The following is a 19,335-nucleotide window of genomic DNA, read 5'->3' on the forward strand; positions in this document are numbered from 1 at the left end:
ACAGACAAGGAAGGGCAGGAACCCACAGGCTTGGTAAAGCGATCCCGAAGTCACCCACACACAGGCACAGTCACCCGCTTCTGACAAACATAAACAGAGACTGCTCGCCACCATCACAATACGGTCGCAGGTTCTGCCGCTATAAAAGATGCCATAAATCTAAGCAATGTCTGCAAGATAGTCTTACAATATCACGAGTCTCACGATAAAAGCCTCTAACAGTAAAGATTGTTCTTAAATTTAAAAAAAAGGCACCAACTCTTCACCGGGTTTGACCTGTCAGAGACTCTGTACAATTGTCAAGAACGGTAATAATTTCCAGGCAAACGTGGAGTCAATGGGAAGAGGGGGTATCATAAAGTAGACTTGTCAACCAAAACCACTGTGCGAAATCATACAAAGAAACCAACTGGAAACCCCAGTACAAACGCCAGATCCATTGTCCAATGGAGGTTTCATAAGGCGAAGATGAAGATCAGCAAACCAACGGCTTGATACAATTCAAAATAACGACGGAGAAGACCCCGGTGGACCTATCTAGGCTTGTACAAGATCGATCTTCCTACAGATTGTTCATCCATCATGTTGCCATGGCTTGAGATCGAGCTGAAGGCTTTTAAATAATAAATGGCTCCTTCTAATGTAAGTCTACCATAATAAAGTCAACCATAAGCACAACATATTCATCTGTGGACCATTGGCAGATCAAGCTAAATAAATTTGGTGGGAATGGATGAGAATCTGAGATCTTTGGTGGTTAAAGTGGTCAATCTGCAGAGAAACATATTGTCTATGGCCAACCAAAGATGGCCGTATACACGATATTGCCGATGGCCATTTCTCCCAAATCCCTCAAACACAAGAACATGTTAAGTTGGCCACACACACACACACACACACACACAAGATAGCAGTCAGCTAAAGCATGCTCTGACCGATGGTTTGACCAACAGTTATCTCTTCCATTTACGATCCTGTGTCCTCTATGAGAGAGCTGCTGCCAAACATGTCTGTCAGTGGCTTATACAGGGAGAACAATACGATTAGTAGTCTGAAATCCTTATGTACCCGACAACCAATTGTCAGGAGCCCCCATACACATTAGACAGTGAGCCTGACCCATCAATATCAGCAGGTTCAGCTGACATTAGTCTAGTGTGTGTGGGGAGGGGGGGGGGGGGCTTTAGGTTGGCCAAGCATTCAAGTAGAGAGAGAAGAAAACCACTACCAGGTGTCTTGTCTCCCCAGAAAAAAAAAAAAACAATTGGGCATTGAAATTCCAACAACCAGATTGTCGTCTTCCCTGTTCGTTTTGAGGCAGGACTCTGTGATACGGCAAAATTGGCAGGTTTGACCAAGGTCCATCTTAAAATGCTCATTAGACTGTTGTCAGCGGGACCAGCCAACCATCTAATGTGTACGGAGGCCTCCCAACTCTCTCATGACAGATGATTTTGGAAGAGAAAAGATTGGGCTTGTTCTCACTACAGATGGGCTGCTTCTAGTAAAAGTACCTGGAAGCGGCTTACACTACTGCCAAGTTGAAAACACATCGTACACGCTCAGCTGTGCAGAGAAAGTCCAGGAGAGACAGCCATCTCAGGAGCATGGACACCTGAAACCTTGCACAGTCCATTTGCAGAGCCGTTGGTTGAGTTTGCACACCTTGCTCTCAAAGTTAATGAGGGCTGTTATGTGGGGCTTCCTACCTTTATGTAATACTACTACACCAGAGTGTGATGATAGGGACCATTGTATAATCCGGACAGAGGAGGAGCAGGAATTTTTTGTTACTATGCCTACGTAGGAGTACTTGGTGACCAAATGAGATCTTCAAAGATTCAAAAATGGCGACAGGACTAAAAATATTACAGAACGCACCCTATAACTTAAATAGGAACTAGCGACATGGTTCCCCAACGCACGTACACCTAAACCGGGTTAAAGATGTAATTTTGCATTCACGGCCCTGCTTCACGCGAGCTCGGCACACCTTGATGCGCACACATTCCCATTTTGTGCTCAGGATATAGTCTCCTAACAGCTTGTGTTTTTTGGCTTGCAGTAGAGCAGATGTGTGTGGGATAGGGGTAGGCTCTGGCTCAGCCGTCACGAGCACTGTCCCAGATCTCTACACTGATTTACTGATTTGGCCCTTGCATTGCCACATGAGCATGTTCGAGAGGCTGGCTGGCAATGTAGGATTAGAGGGCAGCTGATAGATCGCAATTACTCACGTTACAGCAGAATAGAAATGTCGCTGATGGGGAGATGGAGGAAATGGATACGGACACTGAAGAATGTCATCCATGAGGTCAATTCATCTGATTTCTTGGCATACAGATAAGACGACCACAATGCTTCACCTTGAACCATGGGTCAATAGGCAGAATAGTTTACGAGAAAGCTCTATTCTGCTGTTTTATGTTGCCAACCACAGGGACTACCATCCAATTTTCACGTATCAATGGTAGATTTGCCTAATTATACTTTGATCCCACATCAGTTTTGGAAAGGAATTGGAACTGTGGTCACATTGCTCATCACTGCCAACATTACCCAAACACATAAAAAATTAAAATGTGCAATTTCGTAATTTAAAGAAGTTGTATTTACCAAATTATATATAATTTTTTTTTTTCGATCCGAAAAAAAAAACAAAAACTAAATTCTCTTCCATTAGATCTATGGTTCCCCCTGCATTTCCCTCGCCCGTGCCATCCACAGATGAATAATGCTTACAGTGAAACCTACGAGAAGCTGTCGTGCAGATCTGCTTGATGTTTGTTACTGCGTAAGCCTTATGGCTGCCTGCGAGAGAAGCCAAAGGTTGGTGGACAGATTGCAGATATGGGAAAGCGTTCAATTAGGGATAAACCTCTCCAAGGGATGTGCCTACTTCACAGTTGGAGTATAAAATGGCGAAAATTGGTTCTTGCCATCTATAAAGCCATTTATGTAGAGGATGAGACTTTCTTTTGTATTATTATTTGTGGAAACCGTAAAAAAAAATAAAAATTTGTAATATTCCTACTCTAAGCTGCCGGAAAGAGAAATGTAGAAATGCAATGGAATAAGAGTTGCCAATCTGCTCATGTCTATCTATAGAGTCATTTCCATTGGGGACATTGATATTACCAATTTAAAGTATTAATTACATTGAAAAAAAAAAAAATTGTTTGCATCCAGTTAATTGAGTAGTATAGTAGAGCTCAGCACTGGTCAATTTGTTCTAGTCCCATATACAGCCTTTATTTGTTACTCATCTCTACACATTTCCTTAAATCATGCAGTTTATGCCCAAAATGTAACTTCACCTGTGAACTGCAATGGTTTGGGGCGACTTTTCCCCAAAACACTAAATCCATACATCTTTATTTCTACCCCGCCTATTCCCTTCTCCCACAAGATTTTAAATCCATACAGTAGATACAAACAATGGAGTTCCAACCATGAGCAACATTTTATTACCTCGCTCGCTCTCTATAATCATCCTGGTGATGCATACCATAGTTAGTAAGGCCGAAAAAAGACATTTGTCCATCCAGTTCAGCCTATATTCCATCATAATAAATCCCCAGATCTACGTCCTTCTACAGAACCTAATAATTGTATGATACAATATTGTTCTGCTCCAGGAAGACATCCAGGCCTCTATTGAACCCCTCGACTGAGTTCGCCATCACCACCTCCTCAGGCAAGCAATTCCAGATTCTCACTGCCCTAACAGTAAAGAATCCTCTTCTATGTTGGTGGAAAAACCTTCTCTCCTCCAGACGCAAAGAATGCCCCCTTGTGCCCGTCACCTTCCTTGGTATAAACAGATCCTCAGCGAGATATTTGTATTGTCCCCTTATATACTTATACATGGTTATTAGATCGCCCCTCAGTCGTCTTTTTTCTAGACTAAATAATCCTAATTTCGCTAATCTATCTGGGTATTGTAGTTCTCCCATCCCCTTTATTAATTTTGTTGCCCTCCTTTGTACTCTCTCTAGTTCCATTATATCCTTCCTGAGCACCGGTGCCCAAAACTGGACACAGTACTCCATGTGCGGTCTAACTAGGGATTTGTACAGAGGCAGTATAATGCTCTCATCATGTGTATACAGACCTCTTTTAATCCTGGTGATGTACAGTACAGTACAGTCCAAAAGTTTGGACACACCTCATTTAAAGATTTTTTTGTATTTTCAGGACTACGAAAAATGTACATTCACACTGAAGACATCAAAACTATGAATTAACACGTGGAATTATATACTTAACAAAAAAAGTGTGAAACAACTGAAATTATGTCTTATATTCTAGGTTCTTCAAAGTAGCCACCTTTTGCTTTGATGACTGCTTTGCACACTCTTGGCATTCTCTTGATGAGCTTCACGAGGTAGTCACCGGGAATGGTTTTCACTTCACAGGTGTGCCCTGTCAGGTTTAATAAGTGGGATTTCTTGCCTTAGGCCGGTGTCACACTGGCGTTTTAAACGGCCGAGTGCAATGCGATTTAAAAAAAAAAAAAAAAATCGCATTGCACTCGGACCAATGTTAAGCTATGGGGCAGCTCCCACTAGCCGACTTTTTGTCGGCCATTGTCCTGCGATTGTCTCGGACCGAGGAAAACTCTCTGCTCACTCGCACCCATATAAGCCTATGGGTGCAAGTGAGACAGTGCACACCACTGGGATATCATCCTAGTGATGTGCGTTATAAGCGGACCCCAGCAATGGAGGAGATGGAGAAATTCATTTCTCCGCCTCCTCCATAGCTGTGCTCCGATCCTCCCTGTGCGAGAGAATCGGAGCACAGACGCATGACACTCGGCTCCTGCTCTGCTGCAAGCAGGAGCCGAGTGTCATTAGCATATCGCATCCGATGCAATACGCCAGTGTGACGCCGGCCTAATAAATGGTGTTGGGACCATCAGTTGTGTTGTGCAGAAGTCTGGTGGATACACAGCTGATAGTCCTACTGAATACACTGTTAGAATTTGTATTATGGCAAGAAAAAAATCAGCTAAGTAAAGAAAAGCGAGTGGCCATCATTACTTTAAGAAATGTAGGTCAGTTAGTCCGAAAAATTGGGAAAACTTTGAAAGTGTCCCCAAGTGCAGTGGCTAAAACTATCAAGCGCTACAAAGAAACTGGCTCACATGAGGACAGCCCCAGGAAAGGAAGACCAAGAGTCACCTCTGCTTCTGAGGATAAGTTTATATGAGTCACCAGCCTCAGAAATCGCAGGTTATCAGCAGCTCAGATTAGAGACCAGATCAATGCCACACAGAGTTCTAGCAGCAGACACATCTCTACAACAACTGTTAAGAGGAGACTTTGTGCAGCAGGCCTTCATGGTAAAATAGCTGCTAGGAAACCACTGCTAAGGAGAGGCAACAAGCAGAAGAGACTTGTTTGGGCTAAAGAACACAAGGAATGGACATTAGACCAGTGCTTTGGTCTGATGAGTCCAAATTTGAGATCTTTGGTTCCAACCACCGTGTCTTTGTGCGACGCAGAAAAGGTGAACGGATGGACTCTACATGCCTGGTTCCCACCATGAAGCATGGAGGAGGAGATGTGATGGTGTGGGGGTACTTTGCTGGTGACACTGTTGGGGATTTATTCAAAATTGAAGGCATAATGAACAAGCATGGCTACCACAGCATCTTGCAGCGGCATGCTATTCCATCCGGTTTGCGTTTAGTTGGACCATCATTTATTTTTCAACAGGACAATGACCCCAAACACACCTCCAGGCTCGGTAAGGGCTATTTGACCAAGAATGAGAGTGATGGGGGCTACGCCAGATGACCTGGCCTCCACAGTCACCAGACCTGAACCCAATCGAGATGGTTTGGGGTGAGCTGCACCGCAGAGTGAAGGCAAAAAGGCGAACAAGTGCTAAGCATCTCTGGGAACTCCTTCAAGATTGTTGGAAAACCATTCCCGGTGACTACCTCTTGAAGCTCATGAAGAGAATGCCAAGAGTGTGCAAAGCAGTCATCAAAGCAAAAGGTGGCTACTTTAAAGAACCTAGAATATAAGACATATTTTCAGTTGTTTCCCACTTTTTTGTTAAGTATATAAATCCACATGTGTTAATTCATAGTTTTGATGCCTTCAGTGTGAATATACAATTTATATAGTCATGAAAATACAGAAAAATCTTTAAATGAGAAGGTGTGTCCAAACTTTTGGTCTGTACTGTATACCATCCCATCCTGGTGATGTATACCATCCCATCCTGGTGATGCATACCATCCCATCCTGGTGATGCATACCATCCCATCCTGGTGATGTATACCATCCCTTCCTGGTAATGTATACCATCCCATCCTGGTGATCAGCTGTATACCATGAACGGAGCTGAACTTCAGTTCTTGCAATGGCCACAACACAGTAAATGGAGCTGTGCAGTTCCAGTTCCATTCATATCCGGCCATTAGTGCAGACAATTGGGTGCCGGGCGTTGCATTCCCACCAATCTCATATTGATGACCTGTCCTGCAGATTGTTCATCACTATCATAAGCTTGGACAAGCCCTTTAAATTAATTTTTCTCCTATGGTTTCCGGCACCTTTTTTTTTTGTCTTTTTTTAACGTCTTGCCCAGGGTAAGTCCCCTGCTCCCCATTTCTACAATTACTATTATGTTTTCCTCTCCTCCACGCGTTACGTTTCCACCTCCCTCCTCTCCGCTTCCCTGGTCCTCACGAAGAAGACAGTTTGAAAGCTTTCCGCTTCGCTCGGGGCAGAGTCTCGGCTCTTGGAGCCAATCAGTGGCGGCTCTTCAGCCCCAGTGGGGCTCTGCAAACATTAGATCAATAAGTTATTAGCACCATTCTGTCAGCTGTAATGTGGAGATTGATTGTGCGGGAGCCCTGGTTTGCTGGCTGCCACTTCCCCAGCCTGATGAAGATGACAGATTAAGGGAATAAGAGAAAGGAATTAAGAAGTCTGTGCCGTCAGATGTGTCGCGGACAGGAGACGCGTTGGCCCCACTGATCTGTGGCTCATGCCAAGCTCCGGAGTTGGCACTTTGGGGCGCTTAACACAGTGATGGGCTCAGTGGCATAGCTCTCCAAAGTCAGTGTGGTTAAGTGCTGCCTCATTAGCTGGGCACAGGCACGATGTGCCGCTGCCGCCTTCTAACGCTTGCTGCCGCAGCTGTGTTTGCCCCGCAGGTTGCTCCTTAATAGCACAGAGAGCTCCATAGAGAGCACAGGGAAAGGAAACACGGTTGTAAAAAGAAGCAGGCAGCGAGAGGAAGGGGAGAGGCGGCGGAGTTTAGATCAAGGGAGAAAAAAAAAAATGAAAAAGGATACGGGAATTGAAGGAGACGGGAAAAATAAAAAGCCAAACAGAAATTGTATGTGGAAGGAATAATGAATGCGGCTAATAGGGGGATCTTGTAGAGCGGAGTCGTTATTGACGGGATAATTATTACATCCGTACAAAATTCAGAATTGTCTAATGTCATGTAATGATGCTGCCGCCAATCCGACGACAGTCGCCATCATTCATTACCATCAGGATCGTCTGAACGAAGCATGAAATATTTTTGCTCTCGAATCCACACTAATCCCCACGATGGGCTCTCTCCGCAGTAATGCGCCATGGTTGTGCTACCAATGGGTAAAAAAAAATAGAAAAAGCAAAGCTTCCATTCTGTGGATGGAAAAATAATATTCACTTCTGTACCCAGTTTTGCTGCGGATTGTCTTGGGAGTTGTTCAAGATTAGAAAAGTGTCTACTTTTTTTTTTTCTTTTCTCCTAAGAAACAGCACCGCTCTTGTCTACAGGCTGTGTTTGGTATTGCAGTTCCATCTTTCCTGGGAGGGAAGATATTTAGATAATTTTGCCTAGTATCTAGTTTTGCTTTTCTTCCATTAGGGAGAGCATACATAGGTCAGTTAGCCTCACACGACTGAAATGCTGCCCACCCGCAGTGGTCACTGGCCACATGATTTTGTTTCACAATTGCATGGCTATTGCCCACCCCTGTTGATCAGAGCTGGAACAGAACGGCGCCCCTCACTGAGTTGTGGCCATTAGGAGAATTGCAGCTCGGAGACGTTTACTATTTGCATTTGGGCACCAGAATGATTAAACAGCGCTAGGTCATAAAATGCTGCTCACGGTTGGAGCCCTTTTGGTTATTTCCACAGTGTGGATTTCAGGTCAGATTAGTCAGTACCCAGTGGTGGCCACTAACCGGTGTGACAGCGCTGGTGTTCTGCTCCATACACTACTTACTGTGGCGCTGTAAAATGATGGTGGGGCGCCAGGGTTTGGACACTCACAGATACGACATTGAAGACCCATCCCCAGGATATCTCATCAACATCGAAGCGGTGCAAAATACTTTAAAAAAAAGTAATTAAAACTTTCAGGAAGTTTTTCCATATTTGGCAGGAACTTACACTGCCTGCCCATACTTTCTATTGAGTGCACGCTCCTGTATCCTGGGCTACGCACTGTTCGGGGGTCTCAGAGCCTTGACCCTCACTAATTTGCAGACAATTAAAGTGTTTCCCAAATATGAAAAAAAAGCAATCTTCCTGAAAGTTTAGTTCCTCTAACCCACACATCTCTGGTTCGGAGAACTTCCAAACGAATGTGTCACCTACACTATACGTGTGACATACGATGGTTTCAGCCTCGTACATTGTACTTTATCGGGGTGGAAAAGGCGACATTGCACTCAGGCCTCAGTCACATTACACATTTCTTGGCTGTACTTCAAGGAACAATGTCATCCCGACTGCGGGTTTCATGATCTCAACCATCATATATATATATGGATATATTGGGCTGTTCATTCAGCGGTCAGGAGTGGACGGGACTTGCAGCCATAATACGGATTTATAATGCAGCCACGATATGGCCATGTGAATAAGCGCTTACAAAGTAATGGCATTATAGAGAATGGAGAACATATAACAGCACCCCATCTGTAGCCGGTATTATTGGTGGCATTGCCATATAGGACATATGGTCAGATATAACCATTTATGACTAGAAATACAACTCAACCACAATGGCTGATAACTTGGGGTGCATAACTAGTTTGAAATCTATTCCACTTCAGTTTTTACACATTGTCCCAGTATTAAACAGTTAGGGAGAAATTTGGAAAACGGGCGATGTTTGTGGGGAACACAAAGTAGGAGGGAAAGGATATCATGGCCGTCATGCATGAGGAAAGCAAGGCTTTGTATCGTGGACGGTCAGAATATCCTATTCTCGGGTTTACTTTGCCTTCTGTCATTTCTAGACAGCTGCGGCGCTGACAGCAAAGCTCATCCGAGGCGCAGTCTTGTGGATTGGAAGATGACGCATGGCAAGGAGGCAAGAGAAAAGGTCAAGAGCGAAGCAGCAATGCGGCCACAGAGCTCCACAAGCAAGTTATCGTCCGGTTACCAACCTGAAGACGGCATCAAAGAGGCAAGATGACAAGTCCCGAGAACCAGAAGCAACGCCCCGAAACCACAATACGGGCCCCCACGCACATATCTGCTGTCAACCCATCATGGAGGCCTAGGTTATCGGCTGCAACCGTCTAATCTAGCAAGATCTGGGAAACCGGCGTCTTCCTGGAGCAGAACAATATTGTATCATACAATTATTAGGTTCTGTAGAAGGACGTAGATCTGGGGATTTATTATGATGGAATATAGGCTGAACTGGATGGACAAATGTCTTTTTTCGGCCTTACTAACTATGTTACTATGTTACTATGTATTATGGCTGGCTGACTCGCCACCTCGTCTCTTAAGTTGTTCAATGACTTTGTCCTACAGAAACTTTCGGTGCACGCACCATAGACATCCTATATTCGGCTTTTCGCTCGTTCTGCTGCGACTGTCTCCTTTTACCGTCACCGTGTCTAAATTTTTCACAGCCATCTTCCCCCCCTGTCAGTGAGACTCGGCGGAGAGCTGAGGTTTTCACGGCGTTGCACACGTAGGAGCCAGGTGAATCCTGGATTCCCGTCACGCTGATTGCACACAGATAGGAGCTGCCCATCCATACACGTCCTCATCAGGCTGAAGAGCCGACAATCAAACCTGAACATGAAACTGCAAGCCTGCCACATCTGTAGAGCAATGGCCGGCTACCCAACTACCAACAATACATGTGGGTCACTATAACATGGGCGGCATGTCACACTTCTGTATTGGCTCTGTTCACACTTCCACTTGTGTAATGGATCCAGTATTAACAAAGAACCGGATGCATCACAAAAGGAGCAAAAAATAGATGGATTCCATTTTTTGGTTCCATTTATAATGGATCCTTTCTTGCCACCTCCCGTGCTCAAAAAAGGATCCATTTACGAACAACGATCATAGATTGAAAGCAGGATCCTTACTCCTTGTGGGATCTGTTGATTTGATGTGTTTTTCTGTAATGTCTTTATTGTCCGTATAAGTCCCCTCTAAAATGTAAACTGCTGCGGAATACGTTGGATCTATAGGAATAAAACGTATTACGATCAGTTTCCTATAGACTTCAATGTTGCTATCCGTTATTTTGTTTTGTGATCCAGCTAGAAAGAAGACTGCAGTCAAAAGGAAGACAATTTAGGACAATTCCGTCCCCAGTCAAATGGATGGATCGTTGGATCCTGTACTGGACCAGTTTATTTGGATGTGTGAACAGAGTCAAAGACATTTTCTAGAATACAAAAATAAGGCGAGCCCACAACAAGTCCGTAGGAAAATGAAGAATATGTACTTTGCTTTAGTGGAAGGCGTTCTTTCCTTTTATCTCCCTGCGGATGTACTAAATACATTACTATGAACTTTGAACAGATATCGATGTCACCAAGGAGAGTTTAGTTTTGTTGATCCAGTGATGGAAAATAAGAAAAAAAAAATTAAAAAATGTCCATTGTTAGAAGGGAACCAGGCGTCATTTGGGGGTAAAATTCTGTTATTTTTAAGAAAAATATTTAGAATTGAGTGTCCTCAGTGGTTGATACCTTTTAATGGCTAACTGAAAAGATGGTAACAAATTGCTCAATTCTCAATATTTTTCTATCTACTGGCTAACACGGTACCAACATATGTTATTTTTAAGTAAATGCAATAGGACCTATATGAGATTTGCATTATAAAAAAATTCCTGCTGAACTTTTCAATTAAAAAAAAAACCTGTCTCTTTGCCTTTGCAATGCACATGCAGCACATGGTGGCAACAGAGAGGGTCACGGGGTCTCCGCACCCTCCCTCCGTGCCTTGTCCTTGGGCTTCAGGTTATCATGTGCAACATTAAGCAAACACTCTGTGTGCCACTATGTCTAACAGGTGAGACCAGGATATCCTGCCTGCCTATTAACTGTTTCAGCGGGGAAAAAAAAAAAAAAGAAACATAAAAAGCATTAAAAAAAAAAAAAAGCAACAACGATCACAAAATATAAGACAGTTCAAATATTGATAGGAACCACACACTAGATACAAAAGTAACAGCATTGCAAACTATTCCAAAACTTTAAACGCGTTGACTTTATAGTTGCTTTTTACAAGAATGCATTTATAAAACATTCTAAAAAAAATAAACAATTGACAAATAAATAAAAAGTGAACAATAAGGGAAAAAAAATCCCAAAATATCTCTAATGGAATTCCATACATGCACAACAAGTTATAAAATGGGTTCCAAAACATAAAAGTGATTAAAGTGAATAAAGAAAATTGTAGGCATTTCTAGACAACAAATTACCAGATTGGACAAATATCCGCCGTGTAGGTAGCAGAGGAGCCGGGGTTAAAGAGACAGGTGTCTGCATACAGAGGGCCATAAGAGAAAGGGCATGTGTGGCAGGAGGAGGGCAGGAGGAGGGCAGGGGCGGGATGGCCAGGATTGGGCTTGTTTACAGGGACACCTCGAGCTGCTTACAGAGGCTTCTAAAGCTGTGGTTAATGTGCAGGCCTGCAGCTTTGGGGCTGCCTTTGTCAGGAGCCTGGGCTGCCTCATCCCTTTGTATGTCTTCTCCAATTAAGATTAAAGTGAGCCTTGTGCCCAGCTCATCCCTCTCTCCAGATAAGCCAGCACTGCACCTCCAGCCTTATCACCGCTAATCTCATCCTTCCTACAGATAACAGCCACTTTCTGCTCACACAACATTTCCCTGGTGCTGGGCACAGAATATAGGCAAAATGGCTCATGTAGAAACAATGTGCTTTCACTGTAGCATCCTCCGACTAATTAATGGCTTGTTAGCAGCCCCACGCGCCGCCCGGTTATCTGCACAAGAGAAAAATGGCCATTCTTCTCTGCAAACAGCGCCACCCCTATCTACAGGCTGTGTCCAGTATTGCAGCTCATCCTGCTGCAATACCAGACCCATCCATGGGCAGATGATTGGCTGTTTATAGATGAAAGCAGCCATGTTTATTCTAATCTGTAACAACCCTTGTAATGTCCCGATACTGCGGTGGAAGGTGATGCCCTACTGCAAAGCCCAGCACTGGTGCCTCTCCTAACCTGGACTGGTATTCAAACTGGTCTGGGAGAGCTCAATTTTCCTTCTTTAAGGTATGTGCACACGATGCGGATTTTGCTGCGGATCCGCAGCAGTTTCCCATGCGTTTACAGTTCAATGTAAACCTATGGGAAACAAAAATCGCTGTACACATGCTGCGGGAAAAAACGCGCGGAAACGCAGCAGTTTACATTCCGCAGCATGTCACTTCTTTCTGCGGATTCCGCAGCGGTTTTACAACTGCTCCAATAGAAAACCGCAGTTGTAAAACCGCAGTGAAATCCGCAGAAAATCCGCAGCGGTTTTCCACTGCGGATTTATCAAATCTGCTGAAATCCGCTGCAGAAAAATCCACAGTGGACCCAGAATACGTGTGCACATACCCTTAGGGTTAAGTATTTGCAGCAGAAATTGCTCCACCATGTCTTGGCAGGAAAACCCCTGCGTAAAATAGGGGCATTTTTAAGGCTTTTTCTTAATATGCGTTTTTGGTGCTAATTTTTCTCCATTTATTAGCATGGGAGAAATCTGCAGCGAAAACGGTGAAATTGACATGATGCAAATTGAAATCTGCAAGTCACAAATAAGCAACGTGTGCACGAGACTTCAGGAATCTCACTGGCCGCTTTAGGTTTTCTGACAAATCCGCAACATGTGCACAGGCTCCAAAGGTCACCATACACGATAGGCAGTTTTTTGTATGGACTATGATGCCCTGATGGGCCATGAGTCTCCTGGCCCTAACCCCGACCGGCCGAGTGTCCCCTCATACAGTATGTGACACTATTGAGTTCAGGTCAATACCTGACCTGATGACATCGACTGTCAGACCAATATGTATGGGGACATCACAATTCTGCCCTGACGGATAACATCTAGGGAGAGAAGGATACGTCCTGCTGAATTTCACTGCACTATCCCTTTATTCCATGAGAGATAAGCTGCTGCCAGAAAAGTCTGGCAGCGGCTTTCTCATAGGGAACACAGGAGCTGAGCGAGCGCTGTGTATGGGGAAGTCATGGAAGGTGGCGGCCGGCCGAGCCCTCCTTATTGCCAACATCTATTTTATCGTGACCTCCCCTATGGGTTTGCAGTCACATGTTCTGACTACAGACCTGCAGATATTTGGATATTACCCCAGTGCCGACAATCTATAATGTGATTCTGATGCATTTTTTTTCCGACAGATGAAAATCTGCTTCTTTGGTTGGGATCGGCTCAATCACAGAGTAGACATTATAATTTGCAAATGGTAGTTTCTGGAAGCAAGAAGACCTTCACCGCTTATTATATTCCAGTACCGGAGCCGATACCAGAGGACAAATCACAGAAATCCAGAACTGCAGCCGCCCAGATAATACCTATAATCCCAAAGGACCTGGTGTCGTAGCCTTTTACAGAACATTTAGAGAAAGAGCTGATTGCAGATGAGCTGTATGTCAATTGTCAGAAATGTTTAGATTAATATGTATCAGTGTTCATCAAATTACAGAACAATATTCCGATTCTGTTCCTCAGTTTCCACGGTGCGCAGATGGAGGGGTGCACAATGGACATCATTAATGAAGTCTTTATACGACTTTGCAGCCATATTGAAGCGTAAGCTCCGCAGAACAGACGACTGGCGGTTTTGTCCTTTGTTCTCATATTATTACGGCGGTGTCAGAGGTAAATGAATAATATCAGCCGGTCCACGGCATCTGAATAGGAAGGGGATACACATCTCAATCACCCTCCGGCGCTCACACTGGCTCCAAGACAGATCAATATAGCAATTAGATGTTATCAGCGTGCGCCGCTTCCCCTGCCTCCCTCTGGCCTTCCACCCTCCCCCACTCAAAACTCGCAGCTTTCATGCCCTCATCTCATAGCCCTGATGTCACACGGATATCTGGGTTTAAGACCTCTGTGCGACTTTGTGCAGCCGTCCGGAGAGAACCGATAAATAGAGAAGAAAAAAAATAAAATAATAATAAAATGTGGCTGCATGCAAGAACACACGTACAATGGAAAATGAGCGCTTGTTAACCCGTCTATTACCATATTCGATGAAGCTCGATGAGAAAACATGGAATAGCATTGTTGATGACCGCAGAATTAAAGGGGGGTTCCAGTCGTGTGAATTTTTCTGCACAAAAATAACAAGGACATAAAAAAAAATAAGTATTACCAATCCCCCTTTCCAAGGGATCTGCCGGATCTCGTAGATCTGCAATGATGACGTGTCGTTTCGATATGTGACTGCAATGGTGTCGACACGCCAAAATGGTTCATAGAGAACAGTGGGAAGTGTTGACAGGTATGAGGAGTATTACTCTTTTTTGTCATTTTATAAATATAAATATATATATATAACCCTTTAAGGTGGCCATATGCATTAAATAACCGTTGGCTGAACCACTTGGAAGACCAATCAACCATAAAGTGTAAAGATGTCTTCCGTCTTAAGGTAGATGTGGAAAAGTAGGATCGGGAGTGATGGATTTCAACATACCCTATTTGTTCCCACGCCAGGCAAGCCACTGCCAAAAGGTGTCCAACAGCAACCTAATCCCCTTGCCCTATTGAGAATACATGCAGTTTGGCCAATTCGAGTGCGTATGTGTATGGTAGAGTCTGGAGGAAGAGCTCTTTGGTGAACACATGATAATGTTTAGGGCAGAAAGAGAGGAGAAGGGGTAGCAGGGTCCATCAGAGAGGACTGTGGTGCCTAGTAGTGCCACCATTAACATTTTTATCCTTTCTTTATCGGACAAACCATCATTGAACAGAACTACTTCGCACAGATGCTATATTCAAGAAGTCAAGAGCACTTGGAAGTTGAGTTTTGGCTGAAGGTACAACTTATGGATCCCAAGAATACAGAAGAACATCTACATGCTAGATTATATTTTTACTCATGTATATTCTAAGATTGGCGTCACTGTCCGAGTATGTATGGACTGGCTACAGGCCTCCTAACCCAAACTCTGAACCCTATGAGGGTGTTGAGTTCTGGTCTGGAGACCTGTATCCAAGTCCATATATATCCCCCATCCTCTTGAATTCAGTGCCCCAACACATCGGGTTATCCACTACTTTTGGATCCTTCAAAAGAAACCTGAAAACCCATCTCTTCAAAGAAGCTTACAGCCTGTAATGACCACACGGCCACCTCAACACCATCGGAGCTCCTGCAACCCTCGACCTACTGTCTCCTTCCCCATAATCCTGTAGAATGTAAGCCCGCAAGGGCAGGGTCCTCGCCCCTCTGTACCAGTCTTTCATTGTTAGTTTGTTTACTGTAAGTGATAATTGTATTTTGATGTAACCCCTTCTCATGTACAGCACCATGGAATTAATGGTGCTATATAAATAAGTAAATAATAATAATATCACAGTACATACTTGGACTGTAAATTTCGGATGTGTGAAATCAGCCTACACTATGGTCATAGGTGTCATACCATAAGCCGTCTATGGTGGGTCCACTTAGTTTAGACCTCCATTAACTTGTTAATTGTACTATTAGAATTTTCCCCCCAAAAAAGACACTATATAAAAGAACAAATACCGAAGAGAATGTCAAACATCAAGCCCATAAAACTTTATGGATAAATATTATGAAAAATCAACAAGGTCAAGCAAACTGAGAACGATATGATACAAGAAAGGGAAGGCTGTAGATTAAAAGGGTGTTCCCATCTGCCACATTTATGGAATATCAATAAGATATGCAACAATTGTCCCAGAAGGAACAAACCCCTTTAATATTTGAGAACAAGGGAGAGAAGGGCAGGACAGAGGCTCGTCAACGATCCTTCCCCCAAACACTCATGATGATGGGTAGGTGGGCATGAAACGGAGCCAGAACGAGCTTGGGAAGGGGGCACTTTGCTATAACCTTCTCCACAAGATGCCATTACATAGAATAGAGCAATATTCACTAATTAATAAAAAAAAAAAGAAAATTCTGTTCTATAATTTCAAGCTATATCATTTCCATCTAGCGGAGCATTGAGCGATATTGACAGGTGAATATATTTCAGGGTACAAGTGCACACAGAATAGATTTTCCCCATACATTTCTCAGCGCTCTGGATAATATTGAGTCAGTCTGCATGTTAATTATATCAATCTATCACACCATAGCTGCAGCCTCAGCAACTTAAATGAGGTCGAGCGGTCTTGACACTGGCTGAGGACGTGATCTTACGAAGCGAGGATCATCATGTACAACGCCGAACCTCACGGAGGAAATATGACCTTCCATTCAGGAGGGAAGGAATCCAGGGATGCGAATATTTTTTTTTGAAACTTAGACAATTAATACCTACAGACCTAGAGCTTCCATTCATTACAAGACATCATTGTCCCACAGATGTAAAGGTCGGGGACTAACAATGTTTTGCAATCTCTCCTTTTCCTGCTTGTGCCATTGGCTTCTCAAAATAAAAGTCTATTAGAATTTACTTTATGTCCCGTCAATATAAAAACGGTTCCAGGCAATGCGCATTTCCGATTCAACTGCTATCATGCAATATTAAAGCAAGCAATTATCTGGCGCGCCATGTCCATGTGCTTAAGCCCTGATGATGGTCTACCGAACCTGCCAATTTCGATGGAGCGGTTGAATGTCTAATGCGATCTTTATGTCCCCAACAGACTGTCGGCTAACTCAAGGATTGAGCGGCTGGAATTCAATCGCCCGATCCTTTTTTTTCCCGCAGGGAGCCGAGTCACTGCCCGAAATGTCCGACAGCGGCTCTCTCACAGAGAACACTCGGCTGAGAATGTCGGTCCTGTCTATGGGGGACTCAGGCGAAATAGCTTTCGGGAAAGGTATGAACTCCTAAAGTCATTACTTCTAGGCCATGAGTTCATATCAGTATTGGACAAGGTTTTGCCCAAAGTTTGTATGTAGTGCTAGTAATCTCCCATGGTTCATAAAAATGCATGATGCCCACCAGGAGAAGGTCCATCGGTATTCCGGATCCTATTAAATCTATATTGTGATCACACAACCTACCACTATCAAAGTACAGAGGAACCAATGAAGCCAAAACCAGGAGGTTTTTACTTGTAAAATTACAAACTTCAAGCTTTAAAGAGGTCCCTAAGTGGTGGAGGAAGAGAAGAAGACTACATCGGACACCGATGACATACTATTGCCTTGTCATATCAATGCCATTTGAGTTCATTGGCTGACCCTCCCCCACGTTAACGGGTAGATACCCCTTTCGGTATTATTAGCTAGAATCATTAATACCACTGCTGATACTGACCTGTAGATGAAAACGAGAGCTGATGACTGTTTCTTTTACTCTGATTCTCGGGCATAACGAGTTGGTGGCTCTGGTGAAGGTTGGTGATGATGCTGGAAAGGTCGCTGTCACGGCTGTAAGTAAAGATAATGGACAATGTAAAATAAAAGAAAATTGACGTACTCTTCTTATAGAAGAGAACAACATTCTTGACTGTCACTAGTAAGATAATCGAACCCTGTACACTCAGGTGAAGACACAAACCGGAGAAGCCCTGTGCAAGAAGAATATGTAGACCCTTTGTAGTCCAATAGCTCATCACAATTGACAATTGGACTACTTTGAAGCTAGAATTGGGCCCCTTTACTTCTTGGGCCCCTATGCAGCCACACAGGTTGCACTAATGGTATGTCGGCCCCTGTGTATACTACGGTAGGAGCTACGGCCACATATTGGGAATGGAGCTTAATTTATCAACCAAAAGGCCTTCTCACCAACATTCAGAGCTTGGGTAACACAGTATGATTTATTTCCCTCACTATATTCATGTGGGTTTCATCCAGGTCTCCCAGTCATCCCAGTTTCTATCCACACCCCCCAAAGATAAACCTATAGATGTACGAAGAGTAGCATGTGAACCCAAACAGGAACAGACAAAAAATACAACATAAAGTGCAAAAAAATAATATATATATATATATATATATATATATATATATATATATATATCAGTGCACCTAAGTACTAGCTAAACTCTTACCATCTAGACCCCCACCCTATATAACCCACTATCTCCCAGTCAGCTTCCAGCTTGGTTGAAGTCACGAAGTATCGTACATCTAATGAGCGCCAATTAAAACCGGCAAAGAACTACTCCTACCGATTGCTCTGAGATCACTGGATGGAGGCCGTTAAATCATTATTATTTCTGTGGGTTATCAAGCATGACAAGGAGAATCATTCCCCTTCCTGTAATTACAGATCTAATATTTCATGATAAGGGACGCTGGGAGCGCCATCTTATCCCCTCCGTAGTTTGAAGTCCTGAAATGACTTTGTAGCCGCCAAGTGTTTATGGTAAAAGACGCTACGGTCTCCTTGTGCGAGGACTGAGCGGGCAGAGACGCCCGGTACATCTTCCGCCTGGTTACGACCACAACTTCTCAGGTTCATATTTCAGCTAAGCCAATAACTCCTAATAATCTGTACGCCGTGCCAATTCCAGGATCACATATTTACTCACATGATCTGAGACCCCCATCTTTGTCCCTGCAACACACAGCACATTGTCTGCATGGGATGGTGGAAGGCAGAAGAGGACGACGTCAAGTTGCACTCAAGCCCCTCTTCGGCGTGAGCTATTGGCTTGACGGTGCACTTTAAACCATATATATACCCACTAAGCCCCCACCTATTGGCACATAAAAGCCCTCCAGCACCATGGCCAGCAGCCCCCTGTGACAGAAGCAGAGCTAATCTGTTTATAAGACCCCCTAATTGGATCAGGCTGTCTCCATATTACCAGCATTTTTGGCTAGACTGGATAAAAAAAAAATGAATTAAACTTTTTTCTAGAACTATTCCCAATACTTAGACCAACACCCATGA

At 43.7% G+C, this 19,335-nt stretch overlaps 1 protein-coding gene across 5 annotated transcripts in view; it reads right to left on the minus strand.

The window, feature by feature from the left end:
• Window positions 1-19,335, minus strand: part of SAMD11 (sterile alpha motif domain containing 11) — a 190,763-nt gene that overhangs the window by 51,204 nt on the left and 120,224 nt on the right. For all 5 annotated transcript variants that reach the window (XM_069741467.1, XM_069741469.1, XM_069741466.1 and 2 more), the window contains exon 5: window positions 17,749-17,861. In XM_069741467.1, the coding sequence (XP_069597568.1) occupies window positions 17,749-17,861 (113 nt within the window). The remainder of the gene's footprint in view (window positions 1-17,748; window positions 17,862-19,335) is intronic.

The sequence above is a fragment of the Ranitomeya imitator genome, chromosome 10, assembly GCF_032444005.1.
Source record: "Ranitomeya imitator isolate aRanImi1 chromosome 10, aRanImi1.pri, whole genome shotgun sequence".
NCBI lineage: Eukaryota > Metazoa > Chordata > Amphibia > Anura > Dendrobatidae > Ranitomeya > Ranitomeya imitator.